Here is a 27,848-nt window from a genome sequence, read left to right as displayed (position 1 = left end):
CCTAGAACCTTGTGCTTTCAAGTACAGGGCACCACTGATAAGGTGCAAAATGCAGAATTTCCTCTGTCTAGTTTAAGTTCTGTACAGCTTATAATAATTTCACTTTGTTTTGTCTACCTGCTGTATATTCATTCTACAACAAAACATGACTTACTTCTTTATGCAAGTATGATTGTAGTTATATCCCATATCTGGTACAAAAAGAATCAGTAAAAAAGCTGTAGATAAGACTTCTTATTTCATGATTACAAAAGGCAATAGTATTTACAAGGTACAAGTACAACATACCTAGATTACTTCCTTCTGTTCTTTGAAGGGACTTTAAAGGGACTGTGATGTGCTGTTTATTACCTGTTATATGTCCATTTCAGACTTCTTTTCCTTGTATGCATATAGCACCCTCACTAGAGTATTTGATCAGTGTACGGTTTAATTTATTTATACTTAAATAGTTTTCTGAAGTACAAAAACCATAGTTTATCAATTTTAGATGTAAGGATCCGAGTCATACAGTGCCATCAGAGAATTAGCAATCCAAAACTAAATTTTTGAAACAAAATGAAACCATGAAAATTACAGGTGAAATGCTTACTGAGCCACATGGTGTGCTTAAGACAACTCTCCTACAGCACCAGGGCTGTGTGTGCCGTCCATTCCCAGGTCTGTCAGTTAATTATTCCCAGGTCTGTGGCTAATGGGTCACATATCCTGAGAGCTGGTTAAAGGTGGAGAACCAGGTTGGACCTGGTGATTAGGGACATGGTTTAGTGGGTGACATTGACATTGGTGGAAGGGTGATGGTTGAAACGATTGATCTTGAAGGTCTTTTCCAACCTTCTGTGATCTTGTTAGGAGTGATCTGGAGGGGACACCAGAACTGACCCTTGGAATCGTGTGGGGACAAGGCCACATGTGGGAGTGCTGACCACCTTGTGTGCTGACCACCTTGAGTGCTTCCAGCCCGAGGGATGCAGCGATGGCAGCAGACTTGGAGAGAAGTGCTGGACACAAACACAACGCCGAGTGCTCTGCACAGGGCTTCACACCCTTCTCCTCCTGTGCTCAGCTGGGACAACCCGGGGACCGCCGCCGAGCCCGGTGAAACAAAACTATGGAAACACACCGCGAGGAGCCACCCCTATTCCACAGGACGCCTGTGGCAGCCCCAGGGCCGTCCCTCCACCCTCCCGGTGCCGCCCCCGCCGTGTTTCTGTAGCGGGAGGCGGGACTGGGGGCAGGGGGAGGGCGGCGAGCTCCGTGCCGGGCCCCCGGTTGCTGGGGGCGGCCGGTGCTGCCCGGCCGGTCCGCGGCATGGCGGCCGGGCCCAGCGCCCCGCTGCTGGCGGCGCTGCTGCTCCTGCTGCTGCTGCTGGCCGCCGGCCGGCCGGCCCTCGCAGGTAGGGGCTGCCGCCATGTCGCGGGGAGCCGCCGGGCTCCGGGCAGGCCGGCAGGGCGCTGGTTGAGGGGGAGGGAGGCGCTGGGGGCTTCGCCTGCGGGAGGGGAGCCCCCATGGAGGGGCGCCCCGCGGGGCTGGAGGCTCGGGCGGGGGCTGCGGCGGGGCGAGCCCCGCACCCAGCCCCCGGAGTGTGAGGCCTGTGGTGGGAGCAGCCGGGCTTACCTGGCGGTGGGCGTGCAGAAATAGCTTTGTTTTCGACAGCAGCAGCTTTTGGGGGCGAGGGGAAGGTGTTTCTGCAAAGGGGAGGCCGAGCCTGCCCGCTGAGGCGTGATTCGCTTTGCGCCTGCTGCAGGGTTGATGGCGGGACTCGACAGAGTCCCAGAGTCTTTTTAATACAAACACATAGCGAGCAACTGGCGTAAAATTCTTTTTTTAACAGTCGTGAGTATGACTGAAGTTATGTGCCATGAGAAAAGCTCTACGGCGTGTGCAAGGGTATGCCCTGTGGTTCTTCCCCTGTTCTGGCTTGCAAGAAGCCTCGATGTTCATTACCAACCAGTGACAACGGGTGCCGGGTTTTGGCATCCAGATTGAGCTGTCTGGCTTACCACACATGCCGAGGGCCTGCCACTCTTCCTGACGGTGGTGCAAATAGAGGTGCTACTCCAGAGCTGTCACCAAAACCACTGGCACTGACAAAAGCTTAAGCTTGAAATTTCTTTGTTTTCATCTTCCAGTGAACTGTAATTACAGCACCAAGGAATGATAATCAGATTTGCTATTTAAATATGCACTTAAATATTTGACCAGTGAACAGTTGCAGAATTGACCTGTCTAGTATGCTTTGCAATCCCATGCGACAGGAACTAATTGCTATAACTCCCTTTCCTTAAAAATCACAAGTGTCTCACTGTCTGTGACTGTACTGTGAATGTTTTCTCTAGATCCATAGACTAGCTAGGAACTAACGCCTAATGCTTAATTGTAACTTTAAAAAAATCTTCAGTTCTTATGCCTCCCTTGTCTTTTTGCAAGAGGATTTCAATGTATGGTGCTCTAAACAGTGTTCTTGCTGGTTTCATGGACAAGAAGCCTGTATGCAGAGTAGGGAGGATATTTTATTGCTCATAGAAGTGTCTCTGAGCTATCACAGATGTCTGGGAGATCAGATTGCCACTGAAATTTCTCTAGTGCTGGTAGCATTTTCATAAATATCATGGTCTAAGGGTTTTGTCAGTGATTTTGTTGGCAGCAATATTAGGCCAACCAGTATGGTTTTGCAAACAGTACTTTGAGAAGTTGACAAACCACTTCATGCCTCACTGTTGTGGTGAGAGCTGCCCGTGCCCAGCATTCCGGGCAGTGCACGGTAAATACAGGGCTGCAGGGAACATTTCCAGATTGCAAGGTAGGATGTCAGAATCACAGCCTGCTGCTTGTGCTAGCCCAAGTGCAGCAATGTAGGATGCTTCAGCAGAGCTGTCATGCGGATCTCTACCATCCATGGGCTGGCATCTGTACCAGGACTGTGTGTCAAAATCTAGCTCTTGTCTCTTTACTGCAGTTGCTGCTGTAACTGTAGCCATGCTCAGAGGTAGACTGATTTTTGTCCCTAAGATCTTAGTGAGGAACTGAGAAACAATTGGAGGCTGGAAGGAAAACAAAGCGCTAACAACTTTTAGGCGGTAAATTGAAATTAGGTTGTTAGTGGTTCGCACAGTTCTTTGGCATGTTTCTTTGATGGAACCAGAAATTAACATTTTACCTTTGTTCATTTGATGTTCAGTGCTTCAACTATAGGACTATCTTTTATCTGGAAATCTGGTGTGTGAAGCACATCTGGATGCAACACAGGGATGTGTCTCACTGTGTAAGTTTTGCATTACATGCAAGAATCAGAGGCTTGCAGACTCTTACTAGCATTTGATTTACCCACAAAATCTCACTCTAAATCTAACAGTGGTAAAGTGTGAATCAGCCCTGAGAATTCACTTCAACACTATGGTTACATTACCTGTAAATGGCTTTCCCAGCAAATCTGTCAGTCCTTTTCCATGTCCATTCTTCCCGTGCCCCTGAAGTGCTGTCGATGTCATCTGCTACTAGCTTGAATAAGAAGCAAAAGAAGTTGTACTTTTCCATTATGAAGTATCCTTTGGCTCTCTGTTTGCTTTCTGTCATTCTGCTGCATTATTTCTTCTGTTTGTCCTCATAGCAAAATTTCATTAACCAAACTGCCGTTCTATGAAGTATCAGGACTGTGTGTTGGAGAATGTAGTTTAGACTGTGTGATCTGGGAAGAGGCACTTCCAACATTAACCCAACAGTCTCATGCCATGGTATTTGTAAGTATCAGAATGTCTTCTGCTTTCAGGTCTTTAATAAATGCATCCTCCAGAGTGCAGTTTGACAGCTTCTGTTTTTTTTTCCTTTTTTCTCCTGATTAATATTTTGATCACCCTCGGGCTGCTTGTGCAGGTGTGATCTTTGCATACCATTCAAGTGGAGCAGAACATAAGCATTTTAATAATGAAATATGTTTGTACTTTTTAGACCTGGTACCACAAAAGCGTTCAGGCAACCTTGCTAAAGAGAGAAGGAAACAATGAATATCTCCATGTAATTTAATCATCAGGCATATTTGGAAGAAGTGCACCTGAATTCTGAGAGACTAAAGTTTATATCCTCTCCCCCTTGTTTAGAACAAGGTTTTTAACCAGTTTCCCACCAAAGATTTGTAAGCAAGCCATATGACCTAAGATATTCAGTGGTGCCTATAATGTTTTTCCATCTCACTGGTTGAATTAGATCATATCTATGATGCAGCAAGTTCTTGGTTAAAAATGGAATATTTTAAATATGGTTCCATCCAGCTGTAAGATCAAATGAAGAAGACAGGAGTGTATTTTTAATTGTGAGGATATGTTTTGTGATTATTTTTCCAGGTGATTACTAGTGAGTGCTGCTGAATCAGGCTGGAAAGAGGTTCACATTTTCCTCTCTCTGCAAGAGAGAGAGACATTGAGATTCACTGTAAAAGAGCATTATCATCAATATCAGATTACACCTATGTAAGGGTATTATTCATTTCATCAGGCTAATGATGTTCTGCTTGGTATTCTTAAGCCTGTTCAATCTAGTTTTAATGGGCAGACACACAGACGATAAATTTTTCTAACATAAGGCCAGGTTTCAATCAGGAATGTGAGAAAAATCAGCTACTGATCTGATTCTTCTTCATTACCTATCAGAAGCAAAAAACAAATGGGAGATTACTTAAAGTATTTGCTGTCATTTTTTATTTTTCCAGCTTGTAGTTTGAGTGAGCTTTGAATAACCAGAATGATCTAGAATCAGAGTATCATCTAGTTTGGAAAAAACCTCTAAGATGATCTAGTCCAACCTTTAACCTAGCACTGCCAACTCCACCTCTAAACCATGTCACTAAGCACTACATCTACACGTTTTCTCAAGACCTCCAGGGATAGTGACTCAGCTGCTTCCCTGGGCAGCATGTTCCAATGCCTTACAACCCTTTCAGTGAAAACATGTTTCCTAGTACCCAACCTAAACCTCCCCTAGTGCAACTTAAGGCCATTTCCTCTTGTCTTACCACTTGATGCAGCTCTTGAGAACTCCATGAAACGTATGGTTTACTGTAATGGTTATTTCTTTTACTATTTGTATTGTATTTTTTAAAAATAGTGATTTTTATCACTGATGTACTATAAATTATATGTAAACCTTTCCAAAACTTGCAAGAAGATGTTAGTCATGCTGGTGAATATTAGTAAGAATATTCTGCCTGAAAGGATTATTTTTCAGTGAAGATTGCTTCATCTAACAAACACTTCACTTTATCCTAATTTATCATCTTTTTCACATCACTCAGCAGGTGTGTATTTCAAAAGGTTTAGTATAAATTACTAACAAACTTTTAAATAATTGTGTAATGGTGTTGGAGCCCAGCATTTTTTTCTCTGAATCATTTTTATGTACTCTGGTATTAGGCTTCTCCTGTAGTCACAGCGATTTCAGATGTACTAATGGCAGCTTCAAGGTGAAAGGAAATAGAACTGGAATTTGGTACACTTTCTCCGAAAGCATCTTCCTTTTTAATGTCTTCACTTGTGCTGTACAATCAGAAGAAGCAGAGCTTTTAAAAGTTATTAATATCACAACAGCTTAAATTTGGTATTCATAGTCTCTGAACACTTGCTTCCATCACTCAAATTCTCTCCCAGGGTGGAGACTTTCTATTATATCTGTGTGTGAGGTTGCATGCTGTTTTGCCTCTAGCTTAACAGAAAAAACGTTGGGACCTGCACAGTGTAGAAGGAGCAGTTCAGCCTGCATCTAGGAACATTTGGTGTTTATCGCATCCATTGGTACAACTCTGCAATCCAGTACCAGGAAGAAAAAACAAAGCAGTTAGACATAGTAAGGCTCCATTGTTCTTTACACCCTGCACGCTGCTGCTGCCCATTCTCTTGCTGTCCCTTGCCAGGCCCTCGTGTTGTTTCATTCCCATTTTTTTTCATCTTAGTTACAGCAGAAGCACATTAAGACTGAAGGTGTCTCTCATTGTTTACCTCAAATTGCATCACTGAGGGCATTTAATGGGACTTCAAGCTGTACTTTCATAAAGCCTGGAAGTATTTTTACCGATACCTTCTGAACACTTTGAAGACAAAAACGTTGTCCAAATGCTCTCTTGTATGGCAATGTTGTCTTTTTCTTTCCTGCTTGAAGATCAAATCGTGTATTTTGAGTTTTTCATACAAAAGGTGGCAGGGCAAGCATCTAAAAAATGCCCCTCTTTTTCAACTGACGTGGATTGAAAAACCTATGTGGCATGAATATAAAAGCCTTTTTGGGTTACAGGTCCAAGCCTAAGCCTTCTCTTACAACTTTTTTTGGGACGAGAGTGTAGAAGGTAAGGAAAGATATGGTTGAGATATGCAGAGCTTTGGCAGTTTCCTGCCAACAGTGTAGACTGAAAGGTGTTGAGCAATGTGAAGCCCGCATTAAATTACTTCCAGTTATGAAGTGAGCATTGGATTGCGATTCCAAGATCAGTTTGTCCTTTTACATTGCTGAGAAGACATGCAATCGAGTCTGAAATGAGAAATACAGAAAAATGTAGAAAAAAAAAATGCAGTATTTCATTTAGGTCTTTAGTCTTGATTTTGGTTTTGGATGTTTGTGCACTACACAAGTAATAACTGTGTGGATTGTTTGAGGTCGTTTTTTGTAGGTACATTTTGGAGGTTATTAGTTTTGGAAATGGAAAAGAGACGAGGCTTTGATTGCTTTGCACAGTGAGGAGAGAAACCAAGAGAAAAGCAATGCAGAGTGTAGTTGAATTCAGTAATATTTTCAACAGCAGAGAGAAGAAGCTAAGCGAAAGGTCAAAGAGCCAGCCTAATGGTTCTGCACGGTAACAAGAGTGAAGACTCTCTTGCTGCGTGATTCTGAAGCCTTCTGCTGTGTCTGGCCTGGCTTCTTGTGTTTACTTCTAAGAAAGCTGTTATGGATGGAGCTGGTCAGGAATACTCAGTAAAATTACTTGAAACAAAATTCTCAACACTTACGGTTTTCATGTAAGTGTAACTTGTCGTGATAGAAATATTAGGAAGGATTTGTAGCCCCTGTGTGTTTTTTCTAATTGGAGTTGTGACTGTGCTCTAGTGAAGAAACAAGGGAGATGGGGACCACAAATTAGCCAGTAACTCAGGTTGAGCAGATCTTTAAATTTATGTCCCAAGTGATTTGACCTCTGTTTTCTGAGGCTTTGTGTATCTGTGTTGGGAGATGCCAGTCTCTCCCTCTGGTAACTGATGGCAGGATGTGCAGGATAGGCACAGAGCAGCAGCAGGGGAGGTGCAGACTGGACATTAGGAAAAAATTATTTACCCTGAGGGTGGTCAAACACTGGGACAGGCTTCCTAGAGAGGTGGCTGATGCCCCATGCCTGTCTGTGCTCAGGAGGTGTTTGGACAATGCCCTCAGCAGTATGCTTTAACTTTTGGTTAGCCCTGAAGTGGTCAGGCAGTTGGACTCGATGCTCTTTGAGGGTCCCTTCCAACTGAGCTGTTCTGTTCTGTTGTATATATAGCACATAGAAATACCCACAAAGGGAAATCATAGTTGAGCTAGATGAAACTCTTACTCTCAGCTGCTTCCACCCTTCTTTTTCCCTTTGGGGCATGGACTGACATTGCAAAATGGATTGTCTGCCCACACAGTCTGAAGGAATTGTTTCCTGTATGATATACTGAACGCATGTGTTACGATGTCAAGGGAGCTTTTGGGGATGGTATTGTTGGTTGAACTCCACCTATTTTCCATGGTGGTTGTCGTGGTTCCGCTTGAGTGGGCAGCCGAGCTCCACCACAGCCGCTCTTTCACTCCCCCTCCTCAAAGAGGAATGGGGAGAAAATATGTGAAAAAAACTCAAGGATTGAGATAAGGACAAGAAAATCATGCAATAATTATTGTAACGGGCAAACCAGACTCAGCATAAGAAGACAGATACTAAGATTTATTGCTCATTACTAACAAGCTAGAGAAGTGAGAAACAAAGGAAAGAAACCAAAAGCACCTTCCCCCCCATCCACCCTCTTCCACCTCCTCCTCCCGAGCGGCGCAGGGGAACGGGGGAATGGGGGTTACGGTCAGTCTACAGCACTTCTTCTCTGCCGCTCCTTCTCGGTCACTCTCGTCCCCTGTGCTGTGGGGTCCCACCCACGGGATACAGTCCTTGACGAACTGATCCGGCGTGGACTTCCCACAGGCAGCAGCTCTTCCAGAACTGCTCCAGATATGGGTCCGTACCACGGGGTCCATCCCTCAGGAGAAAACTGCTCCAACCTTGCTCCCCTACGGGCAGCAGCTCCTGCCAGGTCACCTGCTCCTGCGTGGTCTCCTCTCCACGGGCTACAGGTCCGGCCCGGAATCTGCTCCGGCAGGGGTCTTCCACAGGCGGCAGCCTCCGTCGGTGCAGGGCCACCTGCTCCACCGTGGTCTCCTCCACGGGCTGCAGCGTGGAACCCTGCTCCACCGTGGTACTCCATGGGCTGCAGGGGGACATCCTGCTTCACCATGGTCCTCACCACAGGCCGCAGGGGACTTCTGCTCCGGCGCCTGGAGCACCTCTCCCCCTCCTTCTACACTGACCTTGGTGCCGTTCCTCACTCCCTTGACTCTCCCGGCTGCTGTGTGGCGCAGCGTTTTTTTCCTGTCTTAAACATGCTCTCACAGAGGCGCAAAACAACATTGCTTATTGGCTCAGCTCTGGAAAACAATGTGGCCCTTCCCAAACATGGGGCAGCTTCTAGATCTTTCTCACAGAAACCGCCCCTATGGCCCCCTGCTACCAAAACCTTGCCACGTAAACCCACTACAGTGGTACAAGTGACATCAGATGGAGCAGGACATAATGTCCCCTTTTCTAAAACTGTGGCACTGGAGTCATTTTGAGGTCACTCATAACATGGTTTTAGCCAGAAATCATTCTAAAAGATGAACTTGATTCCTATATTGTAATAACGTGCTGCCTAGTTTGGTGGGTACTGAAGCAGAAATCACGCCAAGGCACAGTAGGTGGTTTTGGCCCAAGATCTCCTCTGGTGTTGGATCAGTGCCTAGGCTGTTGTTGAGTTTCCAGTCCCACCTTCAGTGATGAATTCTGACGCTGAAGTGTTTTGTGGAGGGCAAAAGCTTTAGCTTACATTTATTTTTTTCTTTTTCAGGAAGTGCAGTTTAAACACCAAACTGTTGCCCAGTGTCACACTGAAAAATATCGTCTCTCTGCAACTTCATATTTGGTTATACTAAATGGCACTGAGTGATAAGTTTTAGATTAAAAGGTAGGAAGAAGGGGTAAATGATATTTTGCATAGGAGAGAAGTTAACAGCTGAGCTGTGCAGGAGTCACTCTTGCAATTTGTGCTGTTCAGTATAGTAATAAAGGAGATGGCAAAGGCAGTGAGTAGTCAAATGAGGAAGTTTATTGATTTTACTGTACTTCAGGGCAGTAAAGAGGGGAGAAGAGAGTGAAATATTGCAGGAGTTCTATACAAAACCAAGTGACTGGGCAACAGGGCAGCAGGGATGGTTGAAGGCTGCATATAGGAACCAAGAGATGAAGCTAGGACTCTACAGCCTGAAAGACAGATGGGAGCATTTGAAAGGATATGGTTCTGCAGGCGCTAGGAGACCTGTTGGTCTTCTCATCAGAGGTGACAGAGGATGTCTCTGACAGAGACATGGGGAAACATCTTGAAGATGAAGATGTTTACATGAGGCCAAAGAGAAACCAGATGAGTACTTCAGGGAGAAATCCTGTGGCACTTAGGCAGACTGTGACAAATTCATGAAAACATCGGAAATGAAAAATAATTGGAAACTAGGACAGTGTTTGAAGAAAAATGTTAAATATGCTTCTGCCATGATTCCCTGTGGTCATTGTTGGAGATACTATACTGGGCTATATTCAGTTCTTGTTCACACTAGTATGGCTGCAGGGCTCTTACCCAGTTGCTTGAACTGGATGAATTTAATATATGAGGTCTATTTTTATACAGATATAAATATAGAGAGAGTTAATATGAGTTTTTAATATATTTATAGACGAGATTCTGTGTGTGTACCTAAATCTGCTTGTTTTCCTTTCTTTTAGTATCATTTTATGGTGATAGCTTTGTGGCATTGAAGAAGGCAGAAACATCCTCACAGACAACCTTACAGTTGCGGTTTCGAACAAGCAAGCCACATGGAATGCTCTTTCTTGCAGCTGGGAAGACAGATTATTGTTTGATGGAGCTACAGTCAGGAAGGGTGCAGGTAAGATTTGTGGCTATGGTAAAAAAGAAATGCATAGCCTCTATTGTTTAGTGTTTTCTTTAAGCTGTTGTCTGTAACAATTCCTGAAGCTTATGTTAAAAAGAATGGAAAATTTGTATAATATAATTGATAATTTCAAAACGTGGTATGTGCTTCTTACAATGATAACTAGCTTTTTAATAATTATCTTGAAGCCTCTTAGATCTCTAGGTTTAAGATCAAGATTGCTGTTCAAGGCATGAGGGTTCAGTAAGGGCAACATTTCAGATTTAATGCTGTTAGCATCTTAGAAGTGTTGGTTCCAAATAATAGTTATTCTGCAAGGCAAGTTCTTGAAACATCATTGTCACATGAGTTCTCAGGAGTTGTTGGTCTCAGGAGAACTGGAGTGTAGTTCATTCCCTCTTCTGCAATTACACAAGTCAATGTTGTGATGACAGGTAAACCCAGACTGAATTTTAATGGGATTTCTTTTTTTTTTTTTTCCCAATTACATTTTATAAATGATACGCTAAATACAAAAAATTATGAAAAGTAACTGTTCAAGTCTATATGAATATATGATTGTAAAAAATATGACATTGGATTTTGATGTATTTTTAATATTCTGTCTCTTGGCAGTTGAGAATTAACTTTGGCACAGGGGAACGAGTACTGTATTCTCAGCAAAGATCTCAGCTGAATGATTTAGCTTGGCATCTGGTTGAACTGCATCATGAACATGATAACGTCACCTTGGTAGTTGATAAACATGATAGAACAAGTGCAAAAATGCCTGGAATTCTCTACGACTTAAATATTGATCATGGATTCTATGTAGGTGGTACTAGTGAACTTGACATTCCTGACCTTGTTGGAGCACTGCCCAACTTCCGAGGATGTATTGATGACGTGTCATTTAATCAGCTAGACATCCTGATGCCCCTGAGACCTTCTCCTGGCTTTAAAAGTATTCATGAAGTTTCGGTGGGATGCAGTGATGAATTCTTTGCAGGTGAAGATGAACCCATCAGTTTCTTCAGTTCCAGATCTTATGTTTCTTTCCCATTGTGGAACGTTGATGGTGAGGGAATCGTGGAGTATGCACTACAAACCTCAGCTGCACGTGGCTTGCTGCTTTATCATCCTGGGCAAGCAGGAAATTTCATTGCAATGGAAATGCAAGATGGATTAATTAAAGCCTGTATTGGAAGGCATCAAAGTAGAACCCAGCTTTCCTCTCGTATGCCAGTCAATGATGGTCATTGGCACTATGTGAAGCTGAAATTTAGCACACAATATTTACAGCTGACATTGGATGAAGAAACTGTGAAAAAATCATTCCCTCCACAAAACAAGTTGCTTCTGAAGGGGTCTCTCTTTGTAGGTGGCGTAGATGACAGTACACGATCAGAAGTGATTAAGTTAGAGCTACCCTCAGTGTCTGGAAAGTATGCCAGAGGAGGGTCCTTCAAAGGTTGCTTGAGAGACCTAAAAGTCAATTCAGAAAAGAAATCTCTGAAGAATGTTCTGGTAACAAAGGACATCTCAGCTGGATGTGAAACGGAAAGTGCTTTTAATACAAATCTTTCTTTAGAGATGGCTTTAAAATATCCTACTGCGAAAGCAGCCCCCACATTTGCCATGTCTTCTCAAAGCTCTGTCTCACTGGGCCAGGGAGATAAAAGTCACCTTTTAGTTCTGAGTAACTTGATTGTGCAAGAGGGTGGACAAGCTTCACTTGAATCTAAACATATTAAAGTCAACTTAGACTTTCAGAAACTTGGGATCCATCAGTCACAAGTTCTTTTTGAAATAAAGCAATCACCCTCACATGGGAACTTGAAATTGGATGCTGAAGCTCTGCAGGAGGTAAATGCATTTACTATGCAGGACCTGTGGCAAGGGAAGATCCTGTACGTCCATGGTGGCTCGGAGGACACTTCTGATCATTTTAATTTCTCTATTTCTGCCAGCAGCAGAAACACTCTGCCCCTGTACTTGCAAGGAAATGAGCAGTATGTGTTTGACATTACCGTCATTCCAGTAAATGATGCTCCTGAGATCACACTGCCTGAGGGAAATGTACTTCTTCTGTTAGAGAACTCAAAGAAACGTTTGACTAGTGACCTGATAAAAGTGTTAGATAATGATACAGATCCTCTGGACCTCAGTCTTTCAGTTCTTGGAAGTATGAATGCAGATGCGGGATTTTTAGAAAACTCAAAGCATCCTGGAAAAGCTATTGCTACTTTTTCTAATGAGGACTTAAGGAAAGGTAATATTTTCTTTGTTCACACAGGTGTCAAGAACTCAAGGATTGTTCTGAGGGCAAGTGATGGTGAGAAAGTGAGCAACACTGTTGTGTTACGTGTCATGGCAGTTCCTTTGGATTACAAAGTTGTCAGCAGCTCAGGAATAAGACTGTTGCAGGGTGCTGCAGCTCTGATCACACCTAGCCATCTGGCTGTTGAAACAAATGCCAACCTGCAGGAGCTGGAGATACGGTACGAGATCACAGAGCCGCCCCAGTTTGGGGAAGTCCAAAGACAGCATTCAGGCAGGGAATGGAAGCAAGTCAGCTCTTTTTCTCAACGCTCTGTTCAGCGCAGCCGTGTGAGATACTGTAGCACTTTTAAAGAAATTCAGCAGGACAATGTGACTGACCAATTTAAATTCAGAGTTAGCATAGGAAACAGAATCAGTGAAGAGTATGTGTTTCCAGTCCAAGTGAAATGGCTAAGGTACAGCTTAGTGAAATATACTCCTCTAGAAATTGAAAAATCAAGAAAGAAGTACCTGAATTCAGATAATCTTTTTGCTGTGCTTGTGGATCTAGAAATACCTGAAGACGAGCTTCATTTTAAACTGCTATCCCTACCAAAGAGTGGACAAATGCTGCTTAATGACCAGCCTTTGAAAAAACATTCAGTCTTTAGCCAGAAAGATATTACTGATCAAAAAGTGGCGTATGAGTTAATCAGCAGATACCATGAAGACAAATGTGATTCATTTAAATTCCTCATTTCAACAAAATATCTGGAATCAAATTTCTACGAATTCGAAGTCTGCATCAAATCAGATTTCAGAAATGTTTTGTTGATTAACAATGGCTTGACTGTTACTGAAGGTGAAGGAGAATTAATAACAAGCACAAAATTGTTTGTGCAAACGCTGGATAATAGAACTTTCCAATACAAAGTTTTAAAGTTTCCTAAGCATGGGAAACTAAAACTCATTAATTTTTCAGGTTCATTTGAGAGTAATGACAATCTCACCTCTTTCACTAGTGAAGATATAAGTGATAAGCGCCTTATGTATGTGCATGATGATTCTGAGACAGTGTTTGATGAATTCCTTGCCAGAGCTTTCAGTGAAGAACCAGGGGAGTGGGCAAACTTTGATCCAGAAGCAGGATCTTTGTCAGTAGAAATTAGATTCAACATTTCTGTCCAGCTGAAGAATGACGAAAAACCAGTACGTGTAGTCGATAAAGTATTTAATGTAGTGAGAAATGGTAAGCGATTGTTAACTTTGGCAGACCTCTGCTATGACGATCCTGATTCTGACTTTGACGATGGACAGTTGCTGTACACTAGACGTGGCATTTCCAATGGGGATTTGGTGCTAACAAATGATACATTGCACAGGCTCTACCAATTCAAGCAAGCAGACCTGGAGCAAAAGCAAGTCCTGTTTATACACCGTGGTGCAGATTTTGGGCGTTTTGTGCTCTTTGTGACAGATGGCAAGCACTATACGTCTTTCCTCCTAGAAGTTAATGCCACCGATCCTTTTGTTAGGCTGGCAAATAATACGGGCCTGCTGGTTCAAAAAGGAAAAGAAGAAGTTTTTACAACAGCTAACCTAAGTGCTGTTACAAACCAAGACATCAGAAATGATCATGAGATTACCTACAAGATATCCACTTTCCCAAAATGTGGAAGAATATTTGTAAATAATTTAACGACAGATTCCTTCACTCAACTTGATCTGATAAAGGGTTACGTGACCTACAGGCATGATGACAGCAACAACCTTATTGACACATTTAACTTTACAGTCCGTGCTAAAGATGTCCTTCTGGATGCTGGTGTACATGTTCGCATATATTTGGAAAGTCATCAGTGGCCACCGAGGATTGTGAACAATAACAATCTCTTAGTTGAAGAAGGAAAACCAGTTAAAATCAGTAAAGGAAAGCTGCAGGTAAGTTAACTGTATTAAGTTAGTTAATTGTGTTGTCTGTTTCTCCAATCTTGTCGGGAGTGTTCTCCTCTGCTTTCTCAGTGATTGCAGCATCTGTACTCTTTCTGTTCACCAAAACTGTCTTTCATTTTTAACTCTTTTTGGTTTTCACTAGCATGTCTTTGTTCTGGATGCTTGATTCTGTAAGGACACTGACACTAGCTAACATTCATTCCTAGGAAAGAAAATCAGTTATGTTAAAGAAGGAGAAGGACTGACTGTAGTCTTTGACTCTGTTACATACTGGTGCTTGAGAAAGTTAATATTTGTAGATGCTTTACTTGTATATTTGCTATAGATGTGGCAACCATTTGTATGTATGTTCATTAGTTGAACTGGTGGAATATGCCAAGGAAGAAAGGATTTCATTTCATTCCATTTGGAGCTATCCTCATTAACATGGAGGATTGTATATAAGACTTTAAAAACATGAAATCATTAACAAGAGATTGTATTTTGTTGGTTAATACCTTCCTCCCTATTGTTTGCATGTAGCCTTACAGTAACCACCACAAGGGGGCTGCTGCAGCACATCGCTGTGCTGGCTGAAGTCTTCATTTCCAGCAGGAGTCTACAGTTAACAAGTCTACAGGCAATTAGTTTACTACAGAGTGTGTCCTTTTACAATTTACAAACCATATTTGGAGTTACAAAACACTCCCATGCCATTTAACGCATGTGTACTTAAAGAATTTTTACATATTAGAAATATGCAGATACACCTGTAACCAAACCAGGAATGCCAAAAATTAGGTTGATAATCCCAGTGTTAAAAATGAGAAATTCAGAAGATAATTAAATAACTTCATGTGTTTCTGTTTAAATGATCTTGGGGTGTGTTTTTCAAATTTAGGTTGCTCATGAAAACAGCTCTTCATCTGAGATCGTGTTCACAGTAAGACAGCTTCCAGTATATGGATACATTCGGAAATTTTCGTCAGAAGGAAGTTATCTCGGTGCCGACCAAAAGCCAGTTCTGACCTTCACACAGCAAGATGTTGATGAGGGCAAGGTTCAGTATGTGCAGACAGTTCCTGACCAACTACATGACCATTTTTCTCTGGATGTGACCAATGGTGTCCAAACAGTGAGAGGAATAGAAATCTCTGTAGACATCATTCCCAGAGTGATTCCCTTGGAAGTACAGAACTTCACAGTAATTGAAGGTGGCTCAAAAGCCCTGGTGGAAGACTATCTAAAAATTTCTAGTAGACACTTTGCAGGACTCAGCTGTGAATTTATTTTAGTTGAGCAGCCAAAACATGGGTATATTGAAAATTCTCGTGTTCCTGGAATAAAGTTAATCAAATTTACCAGAAAACAGGTAATGCATTTATATTCACTGTACTGTAGTAATGATTCTAGTTTGTTTGTATTACTAAATGTGAATTTTTGTCTGAAGTGGGAGGGTTTGATGGGAGGTGGTGAGATGCATGAGTTTGAGCTTTGTTCTGGCCTTGTAGCAGTGTTAGTGCTGCAGTTGCTCTCTTGTCAATTTGGGTAGAGAGGTAGGCGGCCAGTTTTAGTGGCCTACTGCATCACTGCCTTGTGTGCCACTGGTCACACATACCAGTGTGCTATAATCATAAGAAATTGATGAGCAACTCACTCTAGGTAAGAGATGGAACTGCAGAAGCCTAAGGCAGGCAGTGGGTACATCTTGGAAAGAGCTGACCAGAGGAAATGGTATGTAGATTGAACAAGGAGGGAAGTGGAAACAATACATATATTTTTAAAGTTATTTCTTTGCTCACAGAGAATGTGTATGTGCATGACAACCTAATTTGCAGTTTGTTAGTTCTAAGAAGCAAAACTGTATAATAAGTTACCATCTGTTACTACTCACTATTTTTGGTTAACTCCAAGGAAATGTTGTGGTAAATACAGTGGGATTGGGTTTTCCATTTTTCCTTGAAGGCAAGTGCAAATGAATTCTTGGAAGTCATAAAAAGTTATAAGGCTATAAATCCAGATGGGCATGACTAGATTTACATGCTTCTATTTTTTAACATCACATTTATTTTCTCTTAGCTTCCTCATTTTTCAGTTTGTTCTGTTTTTCAGGTGGAACAAGAATTAATCTACTACATTCATGATAACAGTGAGGAACTGACAGACAATTTTACTGTTATGGTAAATAATACAGAACTGTGGAAACAAAGCTTGCCCCAGACTGTGTTTGTAACAGTTAAAGCAGTAAATGATGTAGCTCCTGTTATAAAAGTTAACAGAATTCTTCAGGTATGTTTATCATCATTTTAAAATGTTGATTTCTAATCTGGTATCATTGAATTTGCTTTCATTAACAGCATGTGAGGTTTGCATCTATTGGAATATTCAGTGCAATAGTGTTGGAATATTCCTTGGAATGCAGTCCTGGGATTTAAATCAAATAGTTGTAACGAAGGGATGCAGTACATGGGTAATTTGTGTTTAGGGTGAAGAATGAGGAATGTTTTCTGCTGCTGTATTATAAAGCAGACTAAGTTTATCTAGAGGGCCCACTGAGCTTTTTTGTAACTTTAAGGATACATTAAGTCTCTTGGGCTAACAGAGGGCTTTTTGGGGTTGGGCAGCTCGTACCTTGAGCACTGCTGTATTTCCATTTTCTTCACTAGGGCGTCTTCAGGGCTGTTAATAAAGACAGCTAAAAAAGTACCAGGAGTACTGATAATGAGTACAAATATCTTACTGTTGCCTTTTCATGGCTATCAGCTCCTGTGCATCTTGCTATTAAATATACTGAAGGGCCAGACCTGCTGAGGTGCAACCTGCTGTTGCTCCTCCCTGAACCCCCAGTAGGACAGAACAGGAGAAGGGACCAACATTCTCACTTGCACATCATTAGCTAATTAACTACGTGTTGGGTATTCCTGATACAGAACAGGAATGTTCCCTTAGTAAGACTTTGACAGTCTTTAAAAAAGTTCCAACTATGTAATAACACAATGCAGTCAGTGAAAATCTAGGCTGGTGGAGGTCACTGAGGTATTACTGCAGACACTGAAGCTATTATTGTTCGATATGGTGAGGTAGAAAAATCACGTGTTATCTTGTTTCTAGTTCTTTTCCCCTGCTAATTACTGAAGAAAATTATAAAACTGTAGGCTGATGCTATGCTTTTTGCTCTTAATAACCACAGCTGGCTTTTTAATCTTCCAGTGATGAAAAAAGTCACTACTGTCACTTCAGTGCTTTTTGTTTTTTTGCTTTCTCTTTTGTTCTTTTATTCATTTTATTTATTTTGTTCATTTTATTCATTTTATTTATTTTGTTCTCTCATTCTTCCTCATACCCCTTCCTCCCCGCTTCCCCATCAGGTTATTTTGAGGCTGCGTCATTCCCAGTGCTGCAGTTTAAAAATTGGTGACACCTAAAGCATACATTTAATTTTACATGTTTAGTCATGTGTTGCTTAGGTAGAATGGGTTACTGTGGAGGTGACCGTAGCCTTGAGTTGTGTATGCAGCATTTTTTCAGGAGAAAAGCTGTAATTTTTAAGCAGCGATAGAGGTAATACCATGCATCTTCACAGTGATGGCAGCAAACCTGTGATAATCTGCAGGTGCCCACAGCACAGGACACCCTACCCCTATGCAGACAGTGCTGGTAGAAGGACAAACTGTCTTCACAAGCATTCAAGTGGTAAAGTAAAATCTTCCTTGCTTAAATTAATCACATTTGTACCCTGTAGATAACAGCACAGCATATGGTAATATTTAGTAGCAGACAAGGGGGATGTATGTCAGTCTGATCTCTTTCTGTGTCTCCCCTCTGGTACAGTGCAGGCTTTGAACTGCCGTCTGTTCAGAGCACTGAGGCATAGTAGTGCACTGCAGTGCATCCCGTGGCTTTTTCTAAAAATGGCTTTTAAGTCCAAGCTTCACAAGAACAATGATAACACAGCTGAACTTAGCCAAAGCTGGTCCTCTCTGCTGTGCAGGCAGTTTGCATATCCAGAGCCGTGATGTTGCCTTTGTGCCTGTGGTCTGCCGGTCGTGCGTAAGCTTTTGCTGAGAAATAAGCTTTAGTTTTGTTACGAGTGTGTAGTAATAATGCACATACGTTGGATATGTTCAGCATGTGCATGCTGAAATAAAGGTGAGAGGTGAGTTACGTACTGGGAGGAATATGCTAAGATCATCCTTCTTCAAAGCAACCTCGCACATCCCAAATCGGAGGGAGAAAATGGATTTTTCATGGTGCTGCTAAATGATGAAATGAGTTGGCATTCCTGTGTAGGATGGTGCTTGCTGACCAAGCAGACTCTGCTCCTCAGGGATGCTGCTAGTGGTGAATGAATGTTGAGTAATAACCTGTGCATTGCTCTAGAAAAAGCAGTACTTCTGAGGCATCTGTAACATCCCTTATTCAAACCACTGTGTCCATTGTGTACGTGAAGGTTATGAACACCACAGAGGGTTTCAGAAGGACACACAACCAAATATTTCTGGTGTTGTTTATGGTTTTCTTTAGGAAGTGAAAGCAATCTATTTATTTATTTATTTATTTATTTTTTAACCTCTGGCTGAGAATTTATGACATGCTGAAGTATTTACATTAACATAACATGTGAGATACAGAAAGTTTTATTCTAGTGAAAGCTTTTGTTGTGCTCGCTAGTAATCCTTGCATTTATTTTATAGCTTTTCCATTAAAACAATAAATGCTTATGGGATTCATATATAGCATTTTATGCATCATCTCCTAAAATTCTGGTTGGTTTTATTGTTGTTTTTATGTTTTGTTTGTTTGTTTGCTGTAGCGGGGACAGGAAAGGGTAATGTGACAATACTAAGATAATCAGTATCCTGGCCTTACTTGCTCCATTTGTTTCTGCATTTAAACATATTTTTCAGTAGGGATGCTCTGAAATGACTGCATCATCCTGTTGCCACAAGAGGGCCATATTTTCCTAACAATAGATTTTTTTTTTTTTTAAATCAAACACTGATTTTTTTTTTCTTTTCTTTTCTTTAAATCATTCACTTACTGGAGTTTTAAAATGGCTGTGAATATAGACTGTCTGGTGGAGTATGTAGCACGGAAGGAATAACTGACAAGCTGAATGCTGTAAGCAGAGCAGAATGGATTATTTCCCAGCGGGCAGGGTCATGAACCCTTTTTTGGACCAGGTCTGTGGAATGTGTTAGGCAAATGTACAATTAGTGTATTGCTACATCCTAGAAGTTCAAATACAGTTTTCATGGTGCTCTTCAAGGAGGGCTTGATCCCAGATGTGGAAAGTAAGCCACTTGCACAGTACTTGCAGCACTGAGTGTCCGCTTCCCTACAGCCCTTTCCAGCTCTTGTATCTCCTTTCATTCCTTGAGGATCATGTTACAGGTCACAGAGGACCTCAGCATGTACAGTACTTTAAAAAGCATTGTGTGTTAGTGTGCTGGAACAATTGCAATAAACACTGGCTTTATAGGTAAAAAAGCTGATTTTTTCCTTTAATAAGAGTTTTTTTTTTTTCCAAACTTCCATTTAACCCGAGTCATATGCAATAACATTTGCATTGTCCTTTCTTATGCGTTTGCATATTCTGTATGTGACGTCTTACTTTCTGTGCAGAATTGAGTGCTGCTGACATGAGTCAAAAGGGTCTCGTTATGAAACCAGTGACACTGATGTACGCATTTGGTGCTGCTTTTGGTCAATCAGACTTTGCTTAGTTCTCATCCTGTGTTTTCACAGGTGGCATCTTCTGTCAAACTTAGATACTAGTAATTGCATTTCAGAGAAATACATATTTAAAGGAAGAAAATAACAATTTCCTGGTTGCAAGATGTTTTCCACTACAAAATGTAACACATACATTTCCAAACTTATTTTCCTAATTAGAAAATATATAATTTCATCTTAATGTCTCTTCTCCTGTGGAATATATTTTGTGACACAATCCAGGCCAAAATCTTTCTTCTATTGAAGTGTCATGGCAAAAATCCCAGTGGCTTTAAAAAAAAAAACCCATAGGATTTCATCCATAGTTTTTAATAAAAAATAGTATTGATACTTAAGGAAAAATCTGGCTGACAATTTTGTTTCTGACAGAAGTAAAATGCCCGTTCTTCAAGGATCACATTTCCTCTTTAATCACTTGGTATGATGTTTCTACCAAATATTTGTTATGTGAGGCCCTAGGAAGACAGAGAGGAATGATGCAATATGTATTTTGAACCTCAGGATAAGTTTGTTAAAAACCCAGACTTTTAAGATTATACACTGTGATACGAACTCTAAATGGAAAGAATTGACATAGACATTCTGAATATTTAGAAATTTCACTATATTTTGTGATAAATACATATTGTCCGTTGTTAGTACTTTTGTCTATATTCTAACTATATAGAGAAGAGATGAAGAGTAAAGTGAGCTGTTGCTTATCACTTCCAAATAAATGATCTAGTGAGATGTGAATGAATCTGAGACATTAGTTCTTTCTGCTCAAAAAAAAGAATCTGTCAGTTTGTGTGTATCTTAAGCTAAAAAAACAAAAACAAAAACAAAAACCACCAAGCATGTTGATTTAGTAGAAATAAGTACTAGGTTTTGTAGTATCTTCCCAAATACTAGTTATTTATTTTGCCTGTCTGCGTGACCTTGCAAAGTGCTAAGCAGCTGTTAGAGGTGATGGTTCTTTCCTCTGCCACCAGACTGAGCATCTCTGTGGTACACTTTGTTTGGTACACTAAAAAAGGGCTTTTAGTGCAGTGTTAAAAGGAAATAATGCAGCAACAAGTGTTCCATTTGTATTAGAGATTGTGCTGTCCTTGGACTATTTTTCTTTCTTCTTTCTTCGTTTTTCTAGTGAAAGTGGAGTGTATTGAATGCTGTGACTGCTGTGAAGTACATGACTCCAATATTCATGTGTATGTGTTGGATGGGAACTGCTTGACTCAGTTATCAAAATACAATTTTGTTATGTTTGTAAGAGTTTGGGTAGTGCTTGACAAATAGAGCACTTGTGCTTCAGCTTTCAAAAACCAAAACTGATGGAGTATATCTGTGCTTGTCTTATTTTGTGATCTTGCTTTTGAAAACCACATGCCAGCATTAACCATTCCAGTCCATGATCAGAAATTTGGATGGACAATAAGGAAATCTGTCATAGCTGCTAGTGCTGTACAGCATAAATCTTTATTCTTTTTTTTTATCTTCTGTGTTTCATATGCATGCATTTCTTATTCTTTATTTTTTATTTCTGTTTGTTTTTCTAGGTCTGGGTGGGTTCAGTCACAGAAATAACTGCTGATGACCTCTTTGCAGAAGATAAGGACTCCTCACCATCAGAACTGATATATTCAATTACTCCACCTAGCAATGGGCACTTGGCTCTGAAGGATTCACCAAACAAGAGCATCCTTAATTTTACTCAGGCTCATATACTGGAAGGGCAGCTGTTATTTGTACACAATGGTATGTAGTTTCAAAAAATACCACCTGTTGACAGTATACTGCTCCTATTCAGTCTATTTGTGTTGGTAATCCTTTGAGAATCTCCTTGTCATGTCACAAAAATCTCAGACAGCTAGTTATGTGATCCATGGTCTCACAACCTAAACAGGAAGGGTCCCATACACTTAAGTGTATGCTCACCAAGAAAGCCTGGTGTTCTGTTGGAAGAAGCACTAGAAGTTCAGTTGGTAGCAGTCTCCTAACTGAAACCTTTGTTTGCAGTAAGGGAACATCACCGTGCAGCTTGCAGAGATACAAAATCAATGTTTTTGACCATTGTCATTGATAATCAATTTTTATTTTTTTTTTAGTCTTGGTGCACTGCTGAGTTATTCATGGACTGGCAGTCTCTCAGAGACATGTCACAGTACCCTCATGTTCCTAACGAGCTCAGGGCAAATAAAGTTGTGGCTCACCTGGGTAATGTGAACCTCCCTTAAGGCTGTGAATGAATTCAGCTTTAACCATTGACTCTTTTAAGCCAGTGGTAAGAGCTAGAGATTGGGTTATTCATGCTGCTGCTACAGAAAGAATATGTGGGCCATATGAAAGAAGTCAGGGCAGCCTCCTGGATCCTTAAGCGGCAGTGCTGAGAAGCTGCAGGAATTAACTTCCCAGTGGGGTTCCAGTCTGAGGAACACGTGGGGTTTTTATGAGGCAGGAGCTGCTATTCTCCTGCCCCAGCTCTATTACCGTATTGTACCAGCTGGAAGAAGAAAGTTGGTGCTAGAGAAGGAATAAACCTTCTGCTGTGGGCAAGGAGGTGGAAGAGGTCCAGAACTGCCTCACCAGCCCTGGGGTGAGGTGGAATTACTTCCAGGGCTCCCTTGCGTCCTGCAGTCTCTCCAGGTCTGTGTTGTGGCTCCTTGAGGCTTGATGCAGGTTAAAGCGCTCTAAAGTGTTCTTCCAGTGCAGTATCTTGCTGAGTGCATGTGTTGCTGAAGTTGCTTTACAAGCAGCTGTTGGTGAGCTGTTACTATCCTACTCAAATAATTTGGTCAGGAGATGAAAGGTCAAGAACATAGCAAAAGTGAGCCAAGCTGTTTATGTTGTTCCAACAGGGGCTTTGATATGTAAAAACCTCAGTGGTGGTAGGAAGATGGTAGTCTGAGTGCGAGGAAATGAATTCACTCTGTGTTCCAGAAAGGGCGAATGCACATCTGTAGCCTTAGGAAGTGAATCGTGATTAACAAAAGTAAAAACAATAGCAAATTTCATTTTTCAGTGAGTGGGAGTGTGGGATGTACAGTAAATCTGAAATGTAAAATTGCCCAGGTCACGCATCAGCTCTTGCAGCTGCTCTGGCAGCATCATCACCTTCAGTGTTTCAGAAAGTACTCTTGACATTTCACTTCTTTTCCTTCCTCAGTCGGAGATTTTCTTTCCTCCTCCAACCTGGACTGTTGTTTTAAGTGTGCGTGCTGTGCTAATCTTATTCCCAGCCTTGTCCTGGAGCCTTCCCTTACCTGTTGGTATCACGATGCTTCTTAACCTCCTTCTCAGCTGCTCTGTTCCCCATTTTCAGTCCTCTGTTGCCTATGAGCTTCCTTGGCTCCTGCCGGGAAGTGTGCCCATTTCATGTTCTCCCCAGCCTGGCTTCTACTTTTCCTACTCACCGTGAGCCTTTCCAAGGGGAAGAGCAGCATCTTCTCGGCTGAACTGGCTCTTCCACCCACTGGCATTGCTTGCTCCAGCTGTAAGAGGGTTTTTTTAACTGTACATGGCACTGACTCTCTGTCCTCAGGGTCTTTTACAGTACAAAAGAAAGATTGCTTTTATGCCTTTAACATTAGTCTTCATAACTTTTTCCCTTCATCTTTGCTGTCTCGTGAATTACATCAAGCTGCTTATTGTCTGCTGTGTTTCAAATCGGCCCCTTTGTTCTTAGGTTTTCCCCTTAAATCTTTTGTTCGCTGTTGCATAATGCAGAACCAGATCGTACCTTTCCTTTTCTGTACCACTCTTTCAGTGTGAGAATGCCTTCCCTTTTCCACCCTCGCTTCCCTCCAGGGTGATCCTGCACAGCTTTTGCAGTTTGGGGTCTGCCCTTAGACCCTGCCACTGTTTTTTCTTAGGGAAGGACTGAAATGACCTCTTGTCAGTTCTGAAGCCTCAGTGTCTTCTCAGTGCAGTTTTTACAACACTCATTCTGGTGTCCTTTTTATCACCTCTATCAGATATCCCTTTAAAAATTAATTGTGTTAAAACAATACATGCTCCGCTGTAGCAGCAGGATTTAGTTCTCTTCCTGGCTCTGTCAATGACAAAATGTCTGATTGTGTCAATCAGACAGTTGCTCTACATTAGCCAAAAAAACAAGTGAAGCTGAGTAAGCCTTTTTCGACCAACTTGAGGCAATTAGTAGACTCTTAAGTGCCTCTTTAAATGTGCAACTGCTTGTACATTTTTATGAAAATAAAACATTAGAGAATAAAGACTTAAAATAAGAAAACAGTATGGCATGATTTTTCAGAGCTGCTTTGGTGCCTGGCTGAATATAAGAGGAGTTGTGAGAGGAGCCTAGGGGAGTTGTGAACTATAATCTTAGAACCTACATTTGATTCTTCTGATAGGTTAATTTAGAGTTAGGCAAGGAGTTCTGATCTTTAAATTTAAATACATGGCAACATTTCACTTTCAGGATACATATTCATGTAGCAATATCTCATAGCTGCATTAGGCAAAACAAGCAGGAGGGTAATGATAGCCATTTGCAACAGTTAATATTTTAATTTTTCCTTCTCTCTTTCTACCTGGTTAAACACCCTGGGCACCATCAACATGAAGGCAGTCTTAGGAAGCACTATACACCTCAGTAAGTCAGTTTTAAAAGATGCACTTTTACAGGAATCTGCCCAGTCTCCTGGAGATATTTTGCCATTACCGTGTGCCAAAGTACATATAGCTCTTAAGATTAAAGAAAAAAATGTGCATTTATTATGAGTAAACATAACCTCTGAAATAATTTAGGCTGTCACAACATATCCTATTCAACAAAGCTGAAGGAGAGCAAAGAAGCAAAGCAAACAACCTGTGATTTGATCCAGTCCTTTAAATGTAAATTTTAAATGAAAGTGTATTCTAGTATTCTGTTTTTCTCCCAAAATTACTCTTACGACAAAAATGACTGTTTAAGTGCTTGGGTCCTTCCTAAGATGTAAAAAGAGGAGAAAATCTGGGAGCTAGTTTCTCTCCAAGTTTAACTGGGTATCATGTCTATTGAGGTCAGTGAGGGAAATAGGGAAGGGGCACTCTGCTTATTTGTAGCTGTGGTATATATGGCTTTCAGTGTAAGTAATAGCCAGGAGTTCCTCATTTGTGTGCAGTTCTCTGCATTTTGAATTTATGCAATTCTAGTTAAGACACAAAATTGCTGATCAAAAACTGCTTTAGAATGACTTGGCATTTATTTCACTTGTAGCCTACAGCAAAAGGTATCCAGCGTGTGTGTGTTCAGATGAAAAATAGAAAAATAATAAAAATTACAAAAAAAAAAAAGATTAAAAATTAAATAAATTTATGCTTTTGTTATCTACAGGAGCAATGTCTGGAGGCTTCAACTTTCAGGTAACAGATGGCTTGAACTTTGCACCACGACAGATCTTTAGCATCACAGCTCGGACTCTAGTCATTAGTCTTGAAGTGAACAAAGGACTCGGAGTCTTTCCAGGTCTGTTTTTAACACCTTATCATGATTTTGTCCACTTGATAAAATTGCATAGGTGACCATATATAGCTGTACTTGAAAAAAAATTTTATCTCTGTGCTTTTTAAAAGAACAGTTATGTTGTTTCAAATGTTTTTATTTTATGGTCTTTACATTTTTGATATGCCTGTGTGCTTGGGATGATGGAATTTGGCAGTAAAATATATAAGCACAGTGTGACAATAAACACTGTCTGCCTAAGCTCTCAACATTCCTCATTCAGATTAATTTAAAAGCTCTATATAATATTCATAGAATTAGAGGTGCAAAGTGCTGCTTAGAGTATTCAGGCTGTTTTAGATGGTTGGGATTTTTGCCTGGAGCAAACAGTGAAGCTTGTGTCCACCGAACTCTGAATAGCACACTTAAGTTCACCAGGTTTCTAGTTCACTTTCTTACTGTTTGAGCAGAGTTACGGAGAGCAGCGGAGACTCACTGATGGATCAGAAAGATTGAACAGTTTAAATTTGTATTCATGCATTTGCAGCAAGCTGTGTCAGCAGCTAAGTACTATATTTAAAGAAATTGTACTCCTACAGGAGTTGACGAGTACAGAGATTCTCACCAGAGTCATATATTGCTTTGCATTAGCAAGAGTAATCCCTCATTGAGTTAGTAATCTGACTTTAATTGCAGAATTAAAGGAGAAAGAAAGATTAGCCTTCTCTCAGCAACATCTTGTATCACACTTCATGTTTGTGCTGCCTTCTTTTTTCTTGGAAGCCAGAGGGAGATGGGAAATCTCTATAGGTATTAATCTGTGTCTTGATTTATTAATTTCATGCAGAAGAGGAGCATGTCACTTTCTAAGACTTCCTGAATATAAACTGCATAAACAAAGGCTTGCAGCAAAAGCTATTTAAACACAGGCAACAAAAAATGAGATTGTAGCAGCATGATCTTCTTCAGTCAGTATAAATGAGATTCACGTAAATCCACTTAAAAGGCTTATTAATCTGTGATTTCAGTGTGTAAGGTTGCCTCAGGCACAGGGATTTGCAGAAATTCCCTCTTAAAGCAAAGATAATTGTAAGAAAAGTGTGCCTGATACTTCTATAGAGGGAATAGTTTCTAGATTTTCTATCCATTCTCCAGCTTGGAAGATACAGTGCTTCCTTCAGCGCTGCAGGCTGTTATTTATCCAAGCCTACAGTTTCTGCTGAATAGTTGCTTGCTTTGAGTTAGCAGAATTCCTATACTGGTTTTAAAAAGTACTGCTAGCTTTTGTACCTGTTCTCTTTCTGATATTTTTAAAGACGTTCTGGAGCTGTACAGGTTTCAGTGATACTTGCTCACTGTGGAATGACAATTAAAACAGTGATGGTGCCGGTTGCTTAACCCCCACACATAAAGACAATAGCCAGTGTTTAGCTATATTTTATAGCACTGTGGGAAATGTTAAGAGACAACTTGAAGAACCTTCCCTCTAGGGAAGTAAAACTTGAATATTTTCTGAAGAATTTGCCATGTTTTCATGACTGGGTATAAACTATTTTCTCAAGCATATTGTTTTGCAATTTTATAAAAGCATGTACCACTCTCTTCTTTTGTATTGAATATAGCAGATTTGTTTATATGGTTTAGAGATTTCTTCTATCCAACAGCAGATCATTTTATTCAGTGAGCTCAGTAAGCTGACGGATAGATACATGAGTTTGTCTTATGTATGCTAGATATCTAGAACGTGAAGATTTTCTCTCTTCAGGGAAGCAATTGACTGAAGAAGGAATAAGATGAGCTGTCCTTAGAGAAGGAAAGAGTTGTAGGTATTCAGAAGCAGAGCTGCCAAGGCTGGTCAGCACACATGACGATCCATAACTATTTAGTAGTGATAGGCCGAATGCTCATACCAGAGTAGTTTCCCAGTTGTAAAAGTAGGCAGAAAAAACAGAGGCCAAAGTTATTAGGTACTGATAACAGCCTTAAACTATTGTGTTCCGCTTGTACAGATTAGCTTGGCCCTACTCTGTCACCCATCCCCTGTCTCTGATCCTTTCTGCAGAATTTGGGTGGTGTTGCTGTGTGACCTCTCAGCTCCTAGGCGGGGGAAGAGGCAGGCTGTGCTCTCACTTCCCTTTGCTTTGCCCACTCTGCTGGCTGGCAAATAACCATCGCTTCCCTGGTGAGGTGTTGGACCAGAGCAGAACCACTGCAGGTGCTGGAGAAGGTTTTTGGTGTCTCAGGAGAAAAGTGCTCACCCACTTTTAGTGTG

General features: G+C 41.1%; 1 protein-coding gene across 1 annotated transcript in view; it reads left to right on the top strand.

The window, feature by feature from the left end:
• The first annotated feature begins 1,174 nt into the window (after positions 1-1,174).
• Positions 1,175-27,848, top strand: part of LOC137847695 (chondroitin sulfate proteoglycan 4-like) — a 37,823-nt gene continuing 11,149 nt past the window's right edge. Inside the window, exons 1-7 of the mRNA XM_068666026.1 lie at positions 1,175-1,396; positions 10,079-10,242; positions 10,864-14,430; positions 15,323-15,793; positions 16,534-16,710; positions 21,693-21,891; positions 25,469-25,600. Coding sequence (XP_068522127.1) covers positions 1,312-1,396; positions 10,079-10,242; positions 10,864-14,430; positions 15,323-15,793; positions 16,534-16,710; positions 21,693-21,891; positions 25,469-25,600 — 4,795 coding nt within the window. The 5' untranslated portion in view covers positions 1,175-1,311. The remainder of the gene's footprint in view (positions 1,397-10,078; positions 10,243-10,863; positions 14,431-15,322; positions 15,794-16,533; positions 16,711-21,692; positions 21,892-25,468; positions 25,601-27,848) is intronic.

Source organism: Anas acuta, chromosome Z (genome assembly GCF_963932015.1).
Source record: "Anas acuta chromosome Z, bAnaAcu1.1, whole genome shotgun sequence".
Lineage (NCBI taxonomy): Eukaryota > Metazoa > Chordata > Aves > Anseriformes > Anatidae > Anas > Anas acuta.
This window is presented reverse-complemented; position numbering and strand designations above follow the sequence as displayed.